The sequence below is a fragment of the Cyphellophora attinorum genome (genome assembly GCF_001299255.1).
Source record: "Cyphellophora attinorum strain CBS 131958 chromosome Unknown Contig27, whole genome shotgun sequence".
In the NCBI taxonomy this organism is placed as follows: Eukaryota; Fungi; Ascomycota; class Eurotiomycetes; order Chaetothyriales; family Cyphellophoraceae; genus Cyphellophora; species Cyphellophora attinorum.
The window spans coordinates 19,646-37,285 of NW_017253255.1; the positions used below are offsets into that span (position 1 = coordinate 19,646).

Below are 17,640 nucleotides of genomic sequence, written 5' to 3' on the forward strand. Positions count from 1 at the left end.
CCACCCTGGATAGCACTAACATGTCCGCTATACAACGCAGACGAAGGATCGGATCAACGGCTAATCATCCTCAATTCGACCAAATACGAGCCAATTCAGTGCCTTGCGCAAGGTCAGAAACTCGTCATGCGAACAAGTCATCATTGTTGAACTCTGTTAGTAAGGCCAGTCAAGCATTGCAGGTTGAGAACAGTCACTCTCGGAGCTCGATCATACCACTTACAGACCATGTCTCCGAGATTGCCCTGCATCAATGCAGCTCTCATGGACTGCATGGAAACCCGCGAAGAAGCTCCTGGCGGCCCCTCTTGTGGTGACCCGGGACTCATCGCCGTGTGTGTTGCTGATTGACCACCTTCTGGGAAAGTCGACACACTAGGGAAATAGAAGACACGACACTAGTCACCACATGATAAAATGGAGTTATGCATGCAGAACCTTGGTTGTGTGATTATTGATGAGTCGAGGCCATCTGTCCCTCGGTAGGTACCAGCTCTCTCCCGGGTCTGCAAGACGAATCAGAATACGTTGAGACGTCTAATGCTACCGCGCGAACGATATGCTAGAGAGTCAAGACCTTACCGCACGTACAGTAATTTCTGCCAGGCTTCAGGAGCGACTCCCGCCACGCTCTCTGAGCATTCTCCTGTGGGAAGCGACAACTTTACGTCTCCGCCTCCGCTGATCAGACTACAGCAAACGCCCGCAGTATCCTGGTGCCTTCTGTGAGGCCACACCACATCTCCACGAAATCATTCCGTTGAGGATGAACGCATGGAGAGCGCGATTAGACTAGGACCCGGTCTATAACTCCTCCCGAAAGGGTATGGATCTATGCTCATTTACCCTTTGCGGTATGGCGCGTTTCGCACAGCAAGCATGCACAGAGAGACTGTCACTGCGGGAATAGCTGGGTATTCTGCTCATGCTCCGGTCTATCGTCCTCGTCTGCACTACATCTCGCGAGCTTGTCGGCGGAGCAAAGGATGTACTTGATCGGCCCCAGTTGCTGCGCATCTCGGCCGCTGGCTCACAAGGATACAGGCCACTCGGCTCTACTTGTTCTGGAATATTCCGCGATGATTCCCTTGCACTCCAACTGATTGTTTTGCTCAGCCCTAGTCACGCCGCGGAAATGATCGCCTGAGCGCTTTCGAGCGCTGTACTTCTGAGCCGATGACTAACACAGGTGTTTCAGAAGATCTAGTACAGTCAAGGAGTGATCTTCAGGGTTCGACGTGCTTTGAGTGGATCAAGCTCGCCGTACTCCGAAGTCATGCATGAGCTTGTAGCTGCTTGACCTCGCATACTGGTGAGTGGCTTCGTTTGGCTTTCCGCTGAAGATCTTCTGTTATCTTTCAGCCGGAGTTGGCTCATCATAAGTACGGATATGGCTTGCTACAGAGTCTTGCTGTCCGGAAGTGAAGTGCCTGTAGAAGGGCGTTCGTCCGACCACAGATAATACCACAACTTCGACAGCCCACCAGTCGCAATCCAGACTCAGCTATACAGATCAGAATTATACAGAACGCGCACGCCCTCGGAGAGTCAAGTTTGTGTCAGCTGCCAGTATGGAAGGCATACCCAAGACGTCTTTTCGTCCGCCACATTCATCTCCGATGCCACCAGAGTATCTGAGCGTGTTTGCCTCGTCATCGCGAGAAGCGCATGTGAACGAGGAGCCTTCCGAGGACATCTTCAGCCAGTTCACAGAAATTGACAGCCCGGTCTTATTCGGCAGTACAGACGAGGCCGTTGCTGGGCCAGTATGGACAGATTCCGGTCACTGGCCGATGCCCGAAGATCCATACGCTTGGATGGTGCGATGCGGATTTGCGATAAAAGTGGGTGAGACTGACTAGTGAGCAGGTAACCACATACCCTGTGCCACAGACATTGCCAGAGCCAGAGGACGGCAGCCCCCCGGAAGCCGTCTCGAGGTCATCGAGCGCTTCAACCGAGTCCAGCGAGACTGAAGGAGAGCTCACTGCGCTAGCATCGCCTGCGGTGCCTGGAAGAGCGATCGTCGGTCCCCGAGACCGAGTGGCAGAGCGGAGAGAGCGGCGCAGGACGCAGAACCGCAGAGCGTGAGTCTATCAGTCGATCTTCCAACATCGCACGGCACGACCCATCCCAGCATCCGCCTGTGGGACTTGTTGCCTGTGGGCAGATTTTACTGACCAGGACGTATGTATAGACAAGCTGCCTTTCGCGAGCGAAGAGAAACTTTAGTTCAAAGTCTGCAGGCCGAGATCGACTCCATCACAACGGACTGTAAACAAGCACGGGCGGAGAAGCAGCGGCTGGAGACTCATGTTTATGAGTTGAAGCAGCAGAATGAGCTGCTGAAGAAGTATGTGCATTTAGCTTCTTGACCGGCAATAGAACGTGGGATTGGCAGGGTATTGGAGGTCTTTTCGTAAGCAAGTCAGTGTCTCGAACTCTGGGCAAGTTGAACAGCCATCAAGAATCAGTGTATCGCTGGGCTTGGTAGCTGGTAGCCTGTTCTGGGCTCAAATTTACATTTCGAGCTAACGGTTCTGCAAGCGACATAATCTTACATAAGAAGTCGATGTTCGTGGGATACTGATTGTGCAATCCTGCAGATTACCTAATTGAGTAACTACACTAGCGTCCACGATCAAGCAAGCGTTACAGGGAAAGATTGTAAAACGGATTGTCCCTGATCGAACACACTCGGCCGTACCGTCCTGCCCAGTATTCCCAAAGCAATGTAGTATGGGACTCGTCGCTCGTTGGGCGAGCTCGTCGGGCAGCCACTGTATCCACAAGCGGGAGAGCCCTCGAACGATCCCGCGTCAACGACCACATCAATCTAGACCTCTACACTTGACCTTCTTGCCGCATCTGTGAGCTCCGATATATTGACACTTCAGTTGATATGAGCTTGAATCGCCCTAATCAAAGCCAAGTCAAAGCATTCTTCGCACAGGGGCCTCTCATCGACTCTGCCACGTGGTACACGTTCTGTATGATCAATAGACCAGCATCTCTGACATCTCGCTACGCGTATGTGCTTCCCAATGTCCACCGTGTGAGCCTGCCTGCTAAAAGCATGTCCGGAGATCATCAACAGTTCTCGCTGGCGATTCACTTGCTCTCGCGCGGCTTGTAGGAGAACGTCCTTTGTGACGAGACTCGAGAGATGGCGGTTTGTCAGACGCAATGCGATAAGGGAATGGTATCGCATGTGGCTGAACACTTCGAGGAGAATTTCGTCGGGTAGTGACAAAAGGCGAAAAGGCGACTCAACCGCGGCTACTTGCTGGTTGTCCGCAGGGTCAGCGTTCTCGCTGGGATGAGGCATTGTGTTCGAGTCCCATGCTTTGGCACTGACTTGTCAGATATAGACGAACGCTCTGAAATGCGATTCCGGACGAGCGGTTTTGATTTGGGAGCGACCAACGAAGTAGGTGTCGCACAGAGGAAGAATCAGGCAACTACGAAGTGGGGCCATTGCGAGTACAACCAATGAAACCTTGCCATCTCTGACACCAGGCACCTCAGAAATCCGTACACCACTCTCCGTACCAAGAAACTCAGATATTGCACCTCTGCCGCCCCGGACCCAAAACATCATTCAGAGGCGGTGCCGTGGCCCAAGGACCATGCGCAGCATCCCTTTCAACCCGTTCCAGCAGGGTCCACGCCGTGTAGGCTTCGGGAAAGGTCAGGTCGAAAATAGTTCCGTACGACAACAAAATTCGACTTTGTCAAATATGTTATTGGTGGCTCCAGAAACGTCCATCCAGCTGGATCCGATAGCACCAGGCGTCTTGAAGTGCAAGTCAAATGTGACTTCGTCATGGGGCATCTGCCAAAAACCTATACCTCACTCTTACCGAGCGCGTCAACTTGAAGAACAAGAAGACTCAAGAGGTGGACACAATAAAATCTAAGAAAAAAATTGTTACGACTACTGCATTCCACCTCCCGCACTTCAACACTTGCTTCAAACGTTCCAGCACTCACTTCCTACACTTCAACCCTTCCTTCCCTATAGGGAGCGCCTGCGGCGCGACCAGGAAACCTGCTCGCTTCGCTCGCCTGAGGTGGTGGTGAGTCGGTGGCCGCTTCGCGGCCACCTCCTCCCCACCACCTCCCCGCCCACCGTCCCCAGAGCCGCCAGTTCATAGCCGCTACATGCCCGCCTCATGTCCCCCTCTCACCCTACGCACCCTTCCCGCGCCCAGTAACGCTCTCCTCCCCCAAAACCCGTGCACTCCCCATAAACAACCCCCCCACATACCCACCAAGAAACCGCATATGCTGCGCCTGCGCCGCCGTCACTCTTACCAGACTTTCCGTGTCTGCGAGGTGCGCATTGAGCTGGGCGAGTTGCGCGTGCAGGTGCGTGTATTGGCGGGTTTTGTTGGCTGAGATTGAGGATGAAGAATTGGGTTGCGAGGATTGGCTGTGGTTTGTAGTGGACATGGTGATGCGGCGGTGGTGTGTGGAGACGAGCGGTGGATTGACGAAGACGGACTTGATGTCAATGTTGGTGGGTTGGTGATCGGCTGCTAGCTGTCGGTGGTCATTCAGCACTACAGGCTTGAGACCGTGTTTTGAAGTGGAGCAAAGGCGCGTTGTGCTGTCCTCGGTAAGGTGTTGTTGAGGCTGGCTGAATCTGAACTCTTCGTGCGTGTACGAGTGTTCTGCGGTGCTACGGACGGAGTGAGGCTGTTTTGGGAGTGATTGTGTATTTGGTGTATGGATGTGTGTGGACGTATAGTCAACCACCAAGGCAAAGCGAGAACGCGTCGCGATGTTCAGGTTGGCAGATCATTGTCATCCGGTCTGGCCCGGGTCGCATGTAGCACCGGTTGACGACCCAGCTTGACTCACCACCGCCTTCCTTCGCTGCCTAGAAAGCAGGCGACGGGCAGTAGGAGCACGCTGGAAATGCTCCTTCCAAAGGCACCGTTCGACTTATTCCCACCAATGAAAGGCCTTCGCCCATGATCGTTCCAACCATTTGCACAGGGCGTGCGTTTCGAAGCCGGACGAGTGGGCAGACTTTGTAGGGACAGATATGATATATATGCTACAGCGCACAGTCTTCGGAGATTTGAGACTGATACAAAACAAAGTCACTGCGGAGACTTCGCGGAGCAGAAATTGATCAGTGTGTGCATGTATCTTGATTCTCTACGCCTAGTACGCACGTACATGCCTCTCTTCCCGCTTTCATTGCGTGTGCGCGGCCCAACTTCTAGCAGATTATGATGGATCGGAACCCACCCGGTCGTTTCTTGCCCATGCCCTAGTAACCAGATCGTCTGCGGTAGGAGACAGAGGAATGCCATCCCCAAAATGCTGTATGCGTCACAAAGGGCCTCAAAAACCCAAGCAGTTGACTTCTGGAAGTCCGATGCAGAAAGTGTGTCCCAAAAACACCAAGGAAAATGCCATGCCATGCTTTTTGCGCCGCTTCCACGAGTTGCAACGATCTCCAACCCCAGTCCTGTATATACGTGATCCAAACGATGTTGCCTCCTCCGGTATGTGATATGTGTCGAGAGTCTTTCCTGTTTCCGCCGCTTCCCCCTTTTCTCCGGCCGGCAATATAAACCGGCGTCGTCAGGTCGTCACATATTGGAAGGTGTAACCATTATAATGTATGCAAGCTAATGAACATGGAGCGATCGACAGAAGAGTAAACGCGCTGTTGGGCGTGGTGATCGCGTTCGGAGGCTTGTGAGGATCCCGATCGCCGGAGTAGTCGAACTCGATCAACGAGCTGCACTCATCATCGGTTGTCGAGGCGCGAAGCTGCTTTGGCTACTATGCGCAGAAGGTTCGGATTCGATATTGGCGCTACCGCTATCGCCGCTCCCCGCGCTAGCACTGGCACTTCCAGTCAGACTTTTGGCAGGGGCTTTGGGTGGTAAGGGTTTGCTCACCCCGACTTGTTGCTCGACCTGTTGTGGATGAACTGCGTTTCCTTGGCCGGGAGGGTACCTTGGCACTGGTTGCATCATACCAGGAGGAGAGGGTCTGCCGTTTCGTGGAGGGCCATATTGGTCATGAGGTGGAGACGGTCTCCCAGGCGGTCGCCCCATCGGACCGCCAAATGGATTCCCAGGCGATCGACTCGTGCGACGACTCGGAGGTCCGGGGAAAGGGCCACCGTTCACGCCTCCCATTTCTTGTAGGCGAGCAGCCGTCAAAGAATTTGTCCTGGACTCATTGTGAAGTTCTTTGCGATCGACTGTACCGTAGCGGTTCGAGGAGAAACCCATCATAGCGTTGTCGAGAATGTTGTCTGTTGACATCGGCATGTCGCTCATCAGCTGAGCACTGGTTCTGTTGCGGTTCATGTACGGTCGCGGATTGTAGCCACCGCGCATGGGAGGACCACCGTTGTACATGTCTTTTCTCATCTGGCCGGGACCAGGATTTCTCTTCGTCCGTCGAGAGGTGACACTCATCATGTCGAAATTGTCGTCCATCGGCGGCTGTGGGTGACGCGGAACCATTGGGTCAACGAAATCGTCGTCTTCGTCATCCTCATCGAAATCTTGGTGGTGATTGCGCGGAGCTCTGCGTGGCCCGCCTCTCCGCATCGCCATCTCTTGTTGTCTGAGGTGCAACTCCCTTTCACGCAGCATCAACTCTCGCTCTTTGACCGACAATCCCGGGGCGCCACCTTCTGCGAAGTCTCCATCAGGCAAGTCATCGTAGAGCACAACGTGCTGGAACTCGTCAAGATTGTTGTTATCATCGAATGAAGGTCGGCGCTGCATGCCATTCGGAGGGGGCCCGCGATAACCATTCACTGGAGGGGGGCCACGCCGACCTGGTGGTCCCATGGGACCTCTTCCTCTCGGTCCTGGTCCCGGCATCGGTGCGTTATGCTGCCTGGGAGGCGGTTGCATCGATGCTGTTCTAGGAGGACGCTCCACGGTCTGGGCGGGAGGTAGACCGTTCTGTTGTGGTGCAGCATGTGCCGGCGCAGGCGCAGCTGCAGCTACTGGCCTGTCTTTGTTCGTCGTGTTGACGTGCCGTAATAGAGTGTACAATGTCTCAAGTCTCGGAACTTTGACATTTGCGACTCTCGCCAGGTGGACCGGAGCTCCCAAATACGTCTCGACCTCCATAGGTCTACGTGCGGTAAAATCCTGATACATTGTGCTTGGCTCTTTCACGGAGACCATTGCTTGTATCGTTTTGCTAGCAAAGTCTGTTGGGAAGGTGCATTTGTGGACGGCAGCGAGGGCCATGAGTTCTTGGATGATGTCCTCGATCATTTCTCGGACGCCGAGTTTATGCAGGAGTTCGGTATGGCTTGGTGTGTCGAAGAGTACGCTCGCTGGATGGAAGGCAATAGGACTAGGAAATGTTAGTCGTCAGCATAAGAAAACTGGGCGGTACGTACCCAACCATGCGTTCAAACTGCTGTTGCCGTATGTTGTTCGAAACTTGGCAGTCTACCTGGCCAGTTGTCAAAGTCATTGCTAGTGCCTCGGACATGTCTTGTTGAATAGCTTCAGGAATCTCTGAGTTGATGTTGGCGGGTCCAACCCAGAGATCGGTCGAGCCACTATGCTCAAACTCGCTTGACCCGAGCTGGGTCAGCTCCGCGCCCGAAACGAGGGAGAGAACAACGTTGGTTGGGAATCGTTTCTCCAGCTCTTTCTCGACTCCCAGTGTGTTTGTAGTATTAACGAGGATGCACGTATGCTGCTTAGTTACCACTGACTGGATGATGTCGGCGAGGTTGTACACATCGGGCAGGGCTTTGACGCAAAGAATGACATAGTCGAAGGCAACATTTTGCTGCGCCGCGTCATCGGGATTTTGGACGACTGAGTTACAAGTTAGCGGCGTGAATTGTCTGGGACTCAGGTCTAGCTTACCATATCGAGGCTTGAAACGCTCGTTGCCGAACTTGGATGATCTAAATTACATTAGTTGAGCTCATCGGTGATTCATGACGGAGACGTACTTGAATGATATGCCGTATTGAGCAACCTGTTGATAGTTGGCCTTCCACACCAGAGTCACATCGCAGGCATTGGTCGCTTGAAGCCTCCAGGATAGAAACGCCGAGATGGCGTTGCCGCCGACTATACACGCGCGTCTTAGCTCTGTGTTCATGATGAGGGCAGCTTTCGCAGGGTCTCTGCGAGCCGCAAAACAAAGATTGTTCGAGATTTCAAGAATAAAGCATACCTGACAAGATCTTGAGGCGTGGTGGAGCGGGAGCCATTGTGTGAAGGAGTTGTGATCCGAGAGCTGAAGCTGCTGGGCGATCGATTGAGCTCGTGGCAGGCGCAGGTGGGACTCGATGTCAGCAATTTCCCTCTTGCTTCGTATCTAAAATCGTCGGATTGGTAGGTGTGTTGGCCAGGAATTATTGAGGTTCCGCTGATTATTTTCGCAAGACCAGAAAAACGAGGGTGGATAGATCAGTGATCAGTTCCCGAACCGCGACATCGAATGACAGAACGAGTAACGAGACGATAGCTCCTCTGAGTGTATCTCTTCCACTTCTTCAGGCGTACTCTGCTTTTGTTGCGCGCCGAGATTCGTACCGAAGCTGGTGAGAGTGACGCAGCGTTGTCTCAGAGTGAAGCTCGGCCGATTTAACGAACGAAGAGAAGGAAGAGTCGTGTTCTTCGTCGGATTGGTATTAAGGGTTAATGAAGTGAAGGGAAAAGAAAGCCGTCCTGTCCGTCGCTGCAACAGATGATGGCACCGATCAGTACGTGACTGATGGATAGGAGACTGCGCCGAGTATGCAGGATCGTGGAGGTGCGAAGAGGACGGAGATCTGAAAGGGAGGCAGTTTTTTAGGGTAGGTTGAGGATTTACTGTAGTTCCGTGAAGACGTGTGCCAGCAGCGGTACTGGCGCGCTAAGCCTGGGTTGGAGTTCAATCGCTGGAGAGACTGCTGGGAACGGGTCGAAGAGGGTGTCCCTTAGGCAGTGTTAGGCTCTGTAGGGTGGTTGTCCCGTTAGGTAGCTACGGAGTACGGCGTATGCACAACAAGCCTTTCAGGGCACGGGGAGATTTTTCTGCTCGCAAAATGCGGTGTTTCTGTGAGATGATGCCGGCTATCTCTGTTTGCCCTGGCGTGATGAATTCCCTGGGACTGTCGAAGATGAACACCTTGGCCGCGATGGAGTCCTCAACGGCCCACCATAATAGGCGCCATTGGCGGGTGCCGAACTAAGCTAGGGGCTGGCTTTGGGCTTTATTTTGTCCTCCGGCCTATCACTGGTGCCGCGAACTCGCATGCCACGAGTCCCTGGTCGAGACGAGAAACAGGCCTTTCTAAATTGCTGATTGCTATGTTTGACATCCAACGGGCATGCTTCGTCGCCCAGCAGCTCGGTCATCTCAAGATCTCACCATGAAGAGATCTGCCGTACAGAAGGGGTCTATAGGTCTCAGGTACGGCGCCTAGCACGCACGCAACGCGGAAGTTTCAGTCACTCGTTCAACCATGCACATCTTCTCCCATCTTCGATCGCATCGTGCCTCTGTCGCACCACCACGCAACACTATTCTAAAGGCTCCAAAACTTAATCTGCGGGACAGTTGAAGAAGTTGTGGCCGACGGGCTACGCCACAACCTGCCCACCCGTCAACGCGAGTCCATCGCCCAGACGATTTGGCATCCGTCACCAGAATACAGGCTGTTCAGTGTCTTACACCGCTGCGATTGCGATTGCGATGTTACAATTGCGCAAATAGACCAGCGAGCCGGTGCACAATATATCGCAACGCCCAAGATTGCGCTTACTTCTGACCAACGAGACGCGCAAGCAGAGAAATTGACCACTCGCCCAAAGGGAATGTTAGCACAACAGTTGTTGCTCCTCCTGCTCCCGCCCTCATCCGAGGATGGTCTGCATAATTTCGAATGATAGAGGCTGCTTTTGTTCCGGAACACAACAGTACCGTGAGAATCCGTAAAGGCGTAGACCCTATCTCGCCTAACAGATATAAACAGGGCCGCTAAGCAACTTTTCCATGTTTACTCCAGCATCAAATCTAAGATTATGGGATTGTTCGGGTTGTTCCTTTGTGACAACTGCCGACACAGTTTCTGCGGACTGTTGGAAGTACTGCATGGGAGCATATGCGCTGTCATAGAGTCAATGACGATGACAATCCTGCGCGCAAGCTTCAGCCGTTGAGATAGTGGGATAAAGCTCACTATTCTACCACTGCCTCGCGGCACGCATCACCACTTGTTGGATATCCTTCGTATCTAGACCTCTCCACCCCCAAGCTTACGATTTAAGCTTGATCAGCTTCTGAACCCTGCTCCATGTGCAACTAGTGTGAGACTTGCATATGGGATTAATTTTTATCTGACGGAGCTTCTACCGAGTAGAGGCCACTGCCATGATTCGCAAAGGAGTCAGCGATGGCATAGTTTCAGGGCAGCCCTTTGTACAACCTCTGGCCAGCAGCACGGTGTGCGACGCAACAGTGCATCTGGACATGAAACGTGCAGAAGCAGGATCTCTGAAACTCAAAGATCACTCCTCAAGATCCTCTTTGACCCCCAGCTCCCTTCCTGGCAACAGAGAGGAACACCACTGCTGCACGTCCAGACCGAATAAATAGGTCAGAGCTCTCTACATGTACCGACTTACGTCGGCTGTGCTCGAGCGCTTCATCCGAGTGCTTTGAAGGCAACAGATCTTGCTCTACCAAATGACCGAACGACAAGTCGCTGCGCAGAAAGAATAAATCACCGCCCATAGCCCCGATATTCGCAAAGTTGATGCCTTGCTGGCAGCCGCTTGAATGCCGAAGGTGACGAGCGTGTATCTTTTGGTCGCCAAGTTCGAATCCACCACGATAATCCGGCCCAGACAATATGGGTATTCAAACATGCACAGCGTATCATGTACCGTACAATGTCTTGACTGGGCGTTGCACGAGCATGTTGCAGGACTCGCCTAAAGCCACGCGGATCACGTTCCCAGCCTTTGGATGTCAACACTGGCCTCACATTGTAGATAGACAGAACAGTGTTATAACGTCCCCACAAAGCGAATGCTGGACCAGGTGACATTCTCGTTCACCAACGTCGTTCGTACGATATTGATATTGCCTCGCCCCCAACGAAGAAATCGCTACCACACAAGGCAGACCTTGCATTGTTGAAATCTTCCGCCGAGCTAGCGGGAAATCTCATCCGCGTGCACACAGCCATTGCTCCGGGATAAACATCGCACGGCGGCGCCGAGCATTCTCATTTCGGTCATGGAAGAGGTTCTGCGGTTGAAGCCAACCTTGGAAGACTGCATTCCGAGACTTACGAAGCAAGAGCCTTTCCAAGTAAGCAGACTGCAAAAGCACCCGAATATCATGTACAGGGCCTATTCGAGCACGTAAGAGGCCCTGTGGCTGAGTAGATCCGCAAGCTCATCCGCTCGAACAAACGAAGGATTCCAAGACCTTCGCAACTGGGCACGACGCAATGTATAAGTCGTTCGCGACACAGCGCCAACTTGTTCGTCGCTGAGCATCGTGCAACATCACCACCGTCATGAGCGCGTCTTGGTATTCGGGCCTGCATTTTTTAAAGCCGACGAACGGCGGAGCAATTCCTCCAATTACTCAGCGCGTCGAGTTGTGGCGCTCGGGTTTTGGGCCCTTCGGATCTTTATGCGCGGCGGTGCCATACACAACTGCGTTGATCTGATCGTTACATGGAGACTTGACAGGAGTGATGAGCTTCGCCAACGCCTCGTGTACTGTCGACAGAAATATAACATGATAGCAGATCGTCTAATGCCGCAATTGCACAGCCGTAGAATCCGGAGGCTCAGTCAGCGGCCTTATAGCGTAGCTCGTGGTGAGAATGTGCACAACGATGAATAACCACGGACAGCCTAAACTCGAATCTGCTAAGGCGTGCCAGCACTTGCCCATCCCAAGCCTAGCAGCGTGTACAACTCGAGATATTGTAAGCACTTCAAAGCCTGATAGGTGAGGGTACCTCAGGCGGATTACCCGACTCGGCTCGAAGATGCATGAAGAGCGAAGGGATACCCTACCGCTGTCAACTATCCCTAATGCACCGCCAGCATTCTCGCCTGAAGGTACTGATCTCGCGTCTCGATGATTATGGTGGTGCTCCTTCGTAAAAAGATTCGTACCTTACAATTTATTGATTCAGTCGAGAAATCCAGCATTGTGCCATAGTGTTGGTGTTTCATGGACTCGAAACCATATTTCTTCACGACGGCAACCCCTAGCTCCTGATTATTCACTTCGTCCGTTCGCGACCCGCGGAAACTCTAGCAAGCGCGCAGTAGCCCGCACACCGGACCCCTTCGAACATCGTCAACTTCTACACGGAGACTTTTACTTCCCTACAAATCACCTGGAGCGTCTTTACGCGTCCATCATCGACAGCGGACAGTCACTGCCGCCATCCCTTCCCTCGCCGACGACCACGACCGTAACGACGCCGCCGAATATGCGCTGTAGCTGACGTGAGCCGACCGTTCCGGAGGCACCACAGCTTCTCGTGTCCTTCCCTGCATCGCCGCTTAGACTTGGAACTCGATCCTACAATCACCCGGATATAGTATTTGTTACCAGTATCAATCCATTTGAGGCGCTGGCCATCCATCATCGCTGAGGAGGCTTCCACTTCCCGTCGCGGGCGGTTGGCCCTGGACAACTGGCTTGAGTACCGGCTTCTGCCATGGCGAAGATATCCTTCAAGGGAGGGGACAATGCGCCTCGACCCGAGAGGGATGTGTCGAAGCCCGTGAAAAGGCAGCGGTGGGCGACCATCCGGAAGTCCGCCGACGCAGGTCATCACAAGAGACGGTCTATACTAAATCGAGTGCCTGGCATACATCTCTCCCCGTACGAAGAAAAGCCTGGACAGGACGGCAAAAATGACCATGGCCACATCACGGAGGATAGCCCTATGGGCCAGCAGCAGGATGTTCCCGAGCAGGAGGGTCGCAACATCTACATGAATCTGGCATTGCCCGAGTCAGAAAAGGACGAGAATGGCCACAATCGCCAACAGTATCCCACGAACAAGATCCGAACGGCAAAGTACACGCCCTTGAGCTTTGTGCCGAAGAACCTCTACTTCCAATTCCACAACATCGCCAACATATACTTTCTTTTTATTGTAATCCTGAGTGTAAGTCCGCTCACATGAGACCCTGGCTGCTTGCTCACTAGACTGTCAGATCTTCTCGATATTTGGAGCCTCAAATCCTGGGCTCAACGCCGTACCGCTCATTTTCATTTTGACTGTCACGTCGATAAAGGACGCCGTAGAAGACTGGAGACGGACGGTCCTTGACAGGGAGCTAAACAACTCGCCAGTGTATCGGCTTGTGGGCTGGGCGAACAACAACATCTCGGCCGAAGATATCTCAGCATGGAGGAGATTGAAGAAGGCCTGCACCCACGCGGTCATAATGACGTACCGATCCTGCAAAGGGCTTCGAAAACGCAAGTCAAGCTCGGAGAAGGATGCTGAGATTGGCCCCGATCACCGCCCGTCAATAGCGCCGACCGTGCGCGATTCATTCTATACCGAGCGCACATCCTTCCACTCTACACGCGAGGACCAAGGCGACGACATTGCGATGACGCCTGTGCCCTCCCCACGTATACAGCCCACCGATCCGAATGATGGACGTCTGACGCCAGGCGATCCCCCGCATAGTGCTCTGTCCTTCGAGACCGCCAATGAAGCAAACAACCGCGCGTCCGGCGCGAGTTCGTCGAAGCGACTTCCTGACAAGGCGCAGCGAAAAAGCCAACTTGGACCCACGAAAGATTTTGGGAACGTAATAAACCCGCACCGACAAGCGAATAACGAAGCACGATTCAAGAGAGATTACTGGAAAAGCGTTCAGGTTGGCGACTACGTTCGCATATACAACGACGAGCCGATCCCGGCAGACATCGTGGTTCTGGCGACTTCAGATCCAGATGGTGCGTGCTACATTGAGACGAAGAATCTGGATGGCGAAACCAATCTCAAAGTACGACAAGCTTTACAGGGCACACGTAAAGTGAGGCATGCGCGAGATTGCGAGCAAGCTGAGTTCTGGATCGAAAGCGAGGGCCCGAATCCCAATCTGTATAACTATAACGCCGTCATGCGCTTCCATCAGCGTGATCTGAAAGACCCCAATGCGCCGCCTCGATTGATCAGCGAGCCGATCGGCATCAACAATCTGCTTCTGAGAGGATGCAGCATCAAGAATACGGAGTGGGCTCTGGGCGTCGTTGTGTTCACTGGGCAGCAGACCAAGATCATGCTCAATTCGGGCATCACCCCCAGCAAACGTGCACAGTTGGCTAAGGACCTGAACTGGAACGTCATCTACAACTTCATCATTCTGTTTTTCATGTGTTTGGTATCTGGTATCGTGCAAGGCGTCATCTGGTCCAACGGTGGCAACACTGCGAGATACTTCGAATTCGGGTCCATTGGCGGCACTCCGGCTCTGGATGGCTTCGTTACATTCTGGTCAGCTGTCATTCTGTTCCAGAATTTGGTGCCGATTTCCCTATACATCACCTTGGAGATCATCCGCTCGTTGCAGGCGTTCTTCATCTATTCGGACACGTTCATGTACTACGAGAAGCTTGACTATCCCTGCACGCCCAAGAGTTGGAACATCTCCGACGACTTGGGCCAGATCGAGTACATCTTCTCAGACAAGACCGGCACATTGACACAGAACGTCATGGAGTTCAAGAAATGCACCGTCAACGGTGTCGCGTACGGTGAGGCGTACACAGAGGCCGAGGCAGGCATGAGACGTCGTCAAGGCGTTGACGTGGATGCTGAGCAACAGCAAGTCCGCGCTCACATTGCTGAGGCCAGAGTTGAGATGCTCCAAGCAATTCGGAAGACACACGACAATCCGTACTTGCACGATGAGGACTTGACCTTTATTGCACCCGAGTTTATCCATGATCTGAACGGCAGATCTGGGCCTGAGCAAGCGAAACTCAACGAGGACTTCATGGTAGCTCTCGCTCTGTGCCATACCGTTATCACCGAGACCACTCCGGGCGATCCGCCGCGGATCGAATTCAAGGCTCAGTCACCTGATGAAGCCGCTCTAGTCGCAACTGCTCGCGATTGCGGCTTCACGGTGCTGGGACGATCCAATGATGACCTGCATCTTAATGTATTGGGCGAAGATCGTACGTATCGGATTTTGAACACACTCGAGTTCAACTCAACCAGAAAGCGCATGAGTGCCATCGTCAGGATGCCAGACGGGCGAATTCAATTGTTCTGCAAAGGAGCCGACAGCATGATCTACTCTCGTCTCGCCAAGGGTCTCCAACAAGAGCTCCGCAAGTCTACGGCAGAGAACCTGGAGATGTTTGCTCGCGAAGGTCTTCGTACCCTCTGCGTGGCTGTACGTGATGTTGATGAAGCTTACTACAAAGAATGGAGTCAAGAGCATGACTTCGCTGCGCAGTCTCTACAGGATCGCGACGACCGACTAGAGGAGGTCGCCGACCGCATCGAGCGTGAGCTGATGCTCATTGGCGGTACAGCCATTGAGGACCGACTCCAAGATGGTGTTCCTGACACGATTGCGTTACTTGGCCAAGCCGGCATCAAATTGTGGGTGTTGACGGGCGACAAGGTCGAGACAGCAATCAACATCGGCTTCTCGTGCAACCTGCTTTCTAATGAAATGCAGCTCATTCTCTTCGACCTACCGGATGCCACTGTTGAGGACGCAAGCAGTTTATTGGACAAGCACCTGCAAGACTTTGGGTTGACTGGATCGGATGAAGAGCTTGCGGCTGCTCGTCTCAACCACGAGCCTCCCGACCCAACGCATGCTCTCATCATTGATGGTGAATCCCTGAAATTGGTTTTGTCCGATGAACTCAGGCAGCGCTTCTTGCTGCTTTGCAAGCAGTGCCGCTCTGTCTTGTGCTGCAGAGTCAGCCCTGCCCAAAAGGCCGCTGTTGTCTCATTGGTCAAGAACGGTCTGAACATCATGGCTCTGTCGATTGGCGACGGCGCGAACGATGTTGCTATGATTCAAGAAGCAGACGTTGGCGTCGGTATCGCTGGTGAAGAAGGCCGGCAGGCCGTCATGTCGTCTGATTACGCTATCGGACAGTTCCGATACCTCCAACGTCTGGTCCTCGTTCATGGTCGTTGGGACTACCGACGTCTGTCAGAGACTATTGCAAACTTCTTCTACAAGAACATCGTTTGGACATTCGCTCTGTTCTGGTATCAAATATACACAAACTTCGACATCACCTACTTGTACGACTACACCTACATTCTGTTGGTCAACCTCATCTTTACGTCAGTGCCCGTCGGTCTCATGGGTGTTCTGGATCAAGATGTCAGTGATAAAGTAGCTCTCGCTGTGCCTCAGCTCTATCGACGTGGTATCGAACGCCTGGAGTTCACACAGAAGAAATTTTGGTAAGCTATGAAACACCTCAAACGGGTTGAGAAACTGACTTCTGCAGGCTCTACATGTTCGATGGGCTGTATCAATCAGCGATATGCTTCTTCCTTGCTTATCTGCTATTCGAGCCTGCCACCTTTGTCACTGAAAATGGCAAGAATCTCAACGACCGACAACGGATGGGCGTGTACTCGGCTTGCGTATCGATTGCTGTGATCAACTCATACGTCCTGCTGAATACGTACAAGTGGGACTGGATCATGGGAATCGTCGTCGCCATTACTATCCTGTCCATTTGGTTCTGGACCGGTGTGTGGACGTCGTTCACGGCCAGTTTCCAATTCTACAAGGGCGGTGCAGAAGTGTATGGTCAACTGACATTCTGGGCTTTGAGCTTGCTCATTTGGGTAACATGCCTGCTTCCTCGCTTCGCCATCAAGTTTTTCCAAAAGAATTATCGACCATACGACATCGACGTTATTCGCGAGCAGGTGCGACAGGGCAAGTTCGATTACTTGGATCAATACGATGCTTATGTGCCACCGAAAGTCGAGTCCACGAACAGTTCTTCTGAGCAAACGGAGGTTGCGCCAGCGCCAGATCACTCCCGGCAGATGAGCATGACTGAGTCTCAACGACCAATCTACCCACCGTCGGAGGCTCCGACCTACCAGACGAAGCCGCCTCATAGCCAGACCGGTAGTGACGGCACAGACAGGACCAAGCCGTCTTTCGACCTGCGGCTGAGCGTACCAGAGGGCGGACCAGCACCCGGGGGTCCACCCCAACATCTGGAGACACATTCAGAGTCACCAGGACCTTCGCCCATTGATCGGGTGAAACACCAGCATACCAAAAGTCGACCGTCGCTGGATAGAGTCAGGTCATCGTTCGAGCGATCGCGGCATTCTTTTGAGAGGGGGAGGTCGAGTTTTGAAGCGAGTAGGGACTTCACTTCGGCAGCGCTGCTCACAAGGATGGAGTCGTCGCATTCAGCGGCGCACTCGCATGGGAGTCCGCTGACTCCGACGCCGACTGCGAGCCGGCGGCATGATATCACGGACGAGATGCGGTGATGCAGGAGGCGGAATTGGGTAGCAGTGTTACAAAATGTGAATTTCCTTAGAATCTCTCCATTCGGCTTGGCGTTTCGGGCACTGCACTGGTGTGAGTCGTTCGTGGCTGGGTATGAAAGAAGGCA

General features: G+C 53.1%; 3 protein-coding genes across 3 annotated transcripts; 2 read left to right on the forward strand and 1 right to left on the reverse strand.

The window, feature by feature from the left end:
- Window positions 1-1,571: 1,571 nt before the first annotated feature.
- AB675_5967 (uncharacterized protein) lies at window positions 1,572-2,375 on the forward strand (the record flags this gene model as incomplete). Its single annotated transcript, XM_018146220.1, has 3 exons — window positions 1,572-1,820; window positions 1,870-2,087; window positions 2,198-2,375. 3 exons carry the CDS (start codon window positions 1,572-1,574, stop codon window positions 2,373-2,375), a joined length of 645 nt encoding a protein of 214 aa, XP_017996912.1.
- A 1,816-nt stretch (window positions 2,376-4,191) lies between these two features.
- On the reverse strand, window positions 4,192-8,121 carry AB675_5968 (uncharacterized protein; the record flags this gene model as incomplete). Its single annotated transcript, XM_018146221.1, has 5 exons — window positions 4,192-4,545; window positions 5,925-7,353; window positions 7,400-7,829; window positions 7,881-7,921; window positions 7,970-8,121. 5 exons carry the CDS (start codon window positions 8,119-8,121, stop codon window positions 4,192-4,194), a joined length of 2,406 nt encoding a protein of 801 aa, XP_017996949.1.
- Window positions 8,122-12,703: 4,582 nt separating this feature from the next.
- Window positions 12,704-17,515, forward strand: AB675_5969 (Phospholipid-transporting ATPase DNF2; the record flags this gene model as incomplete). The annotated part of the gene is made up of 3 exons (XM_018146222.1): window positions 12,704-13,159; window positions 13,209-16,453; window positions 16,501-17,515. 3 exons carry the CDS (start codon window positions 12,704-12,706, stop codon window positions 17,513-17,515), a joined length of 4,716 nt encoding a protein of 1,571 aa, XP_017996927.1.
- Window positions 17,516-17,640: the final 125 nt, after the last annotated feature.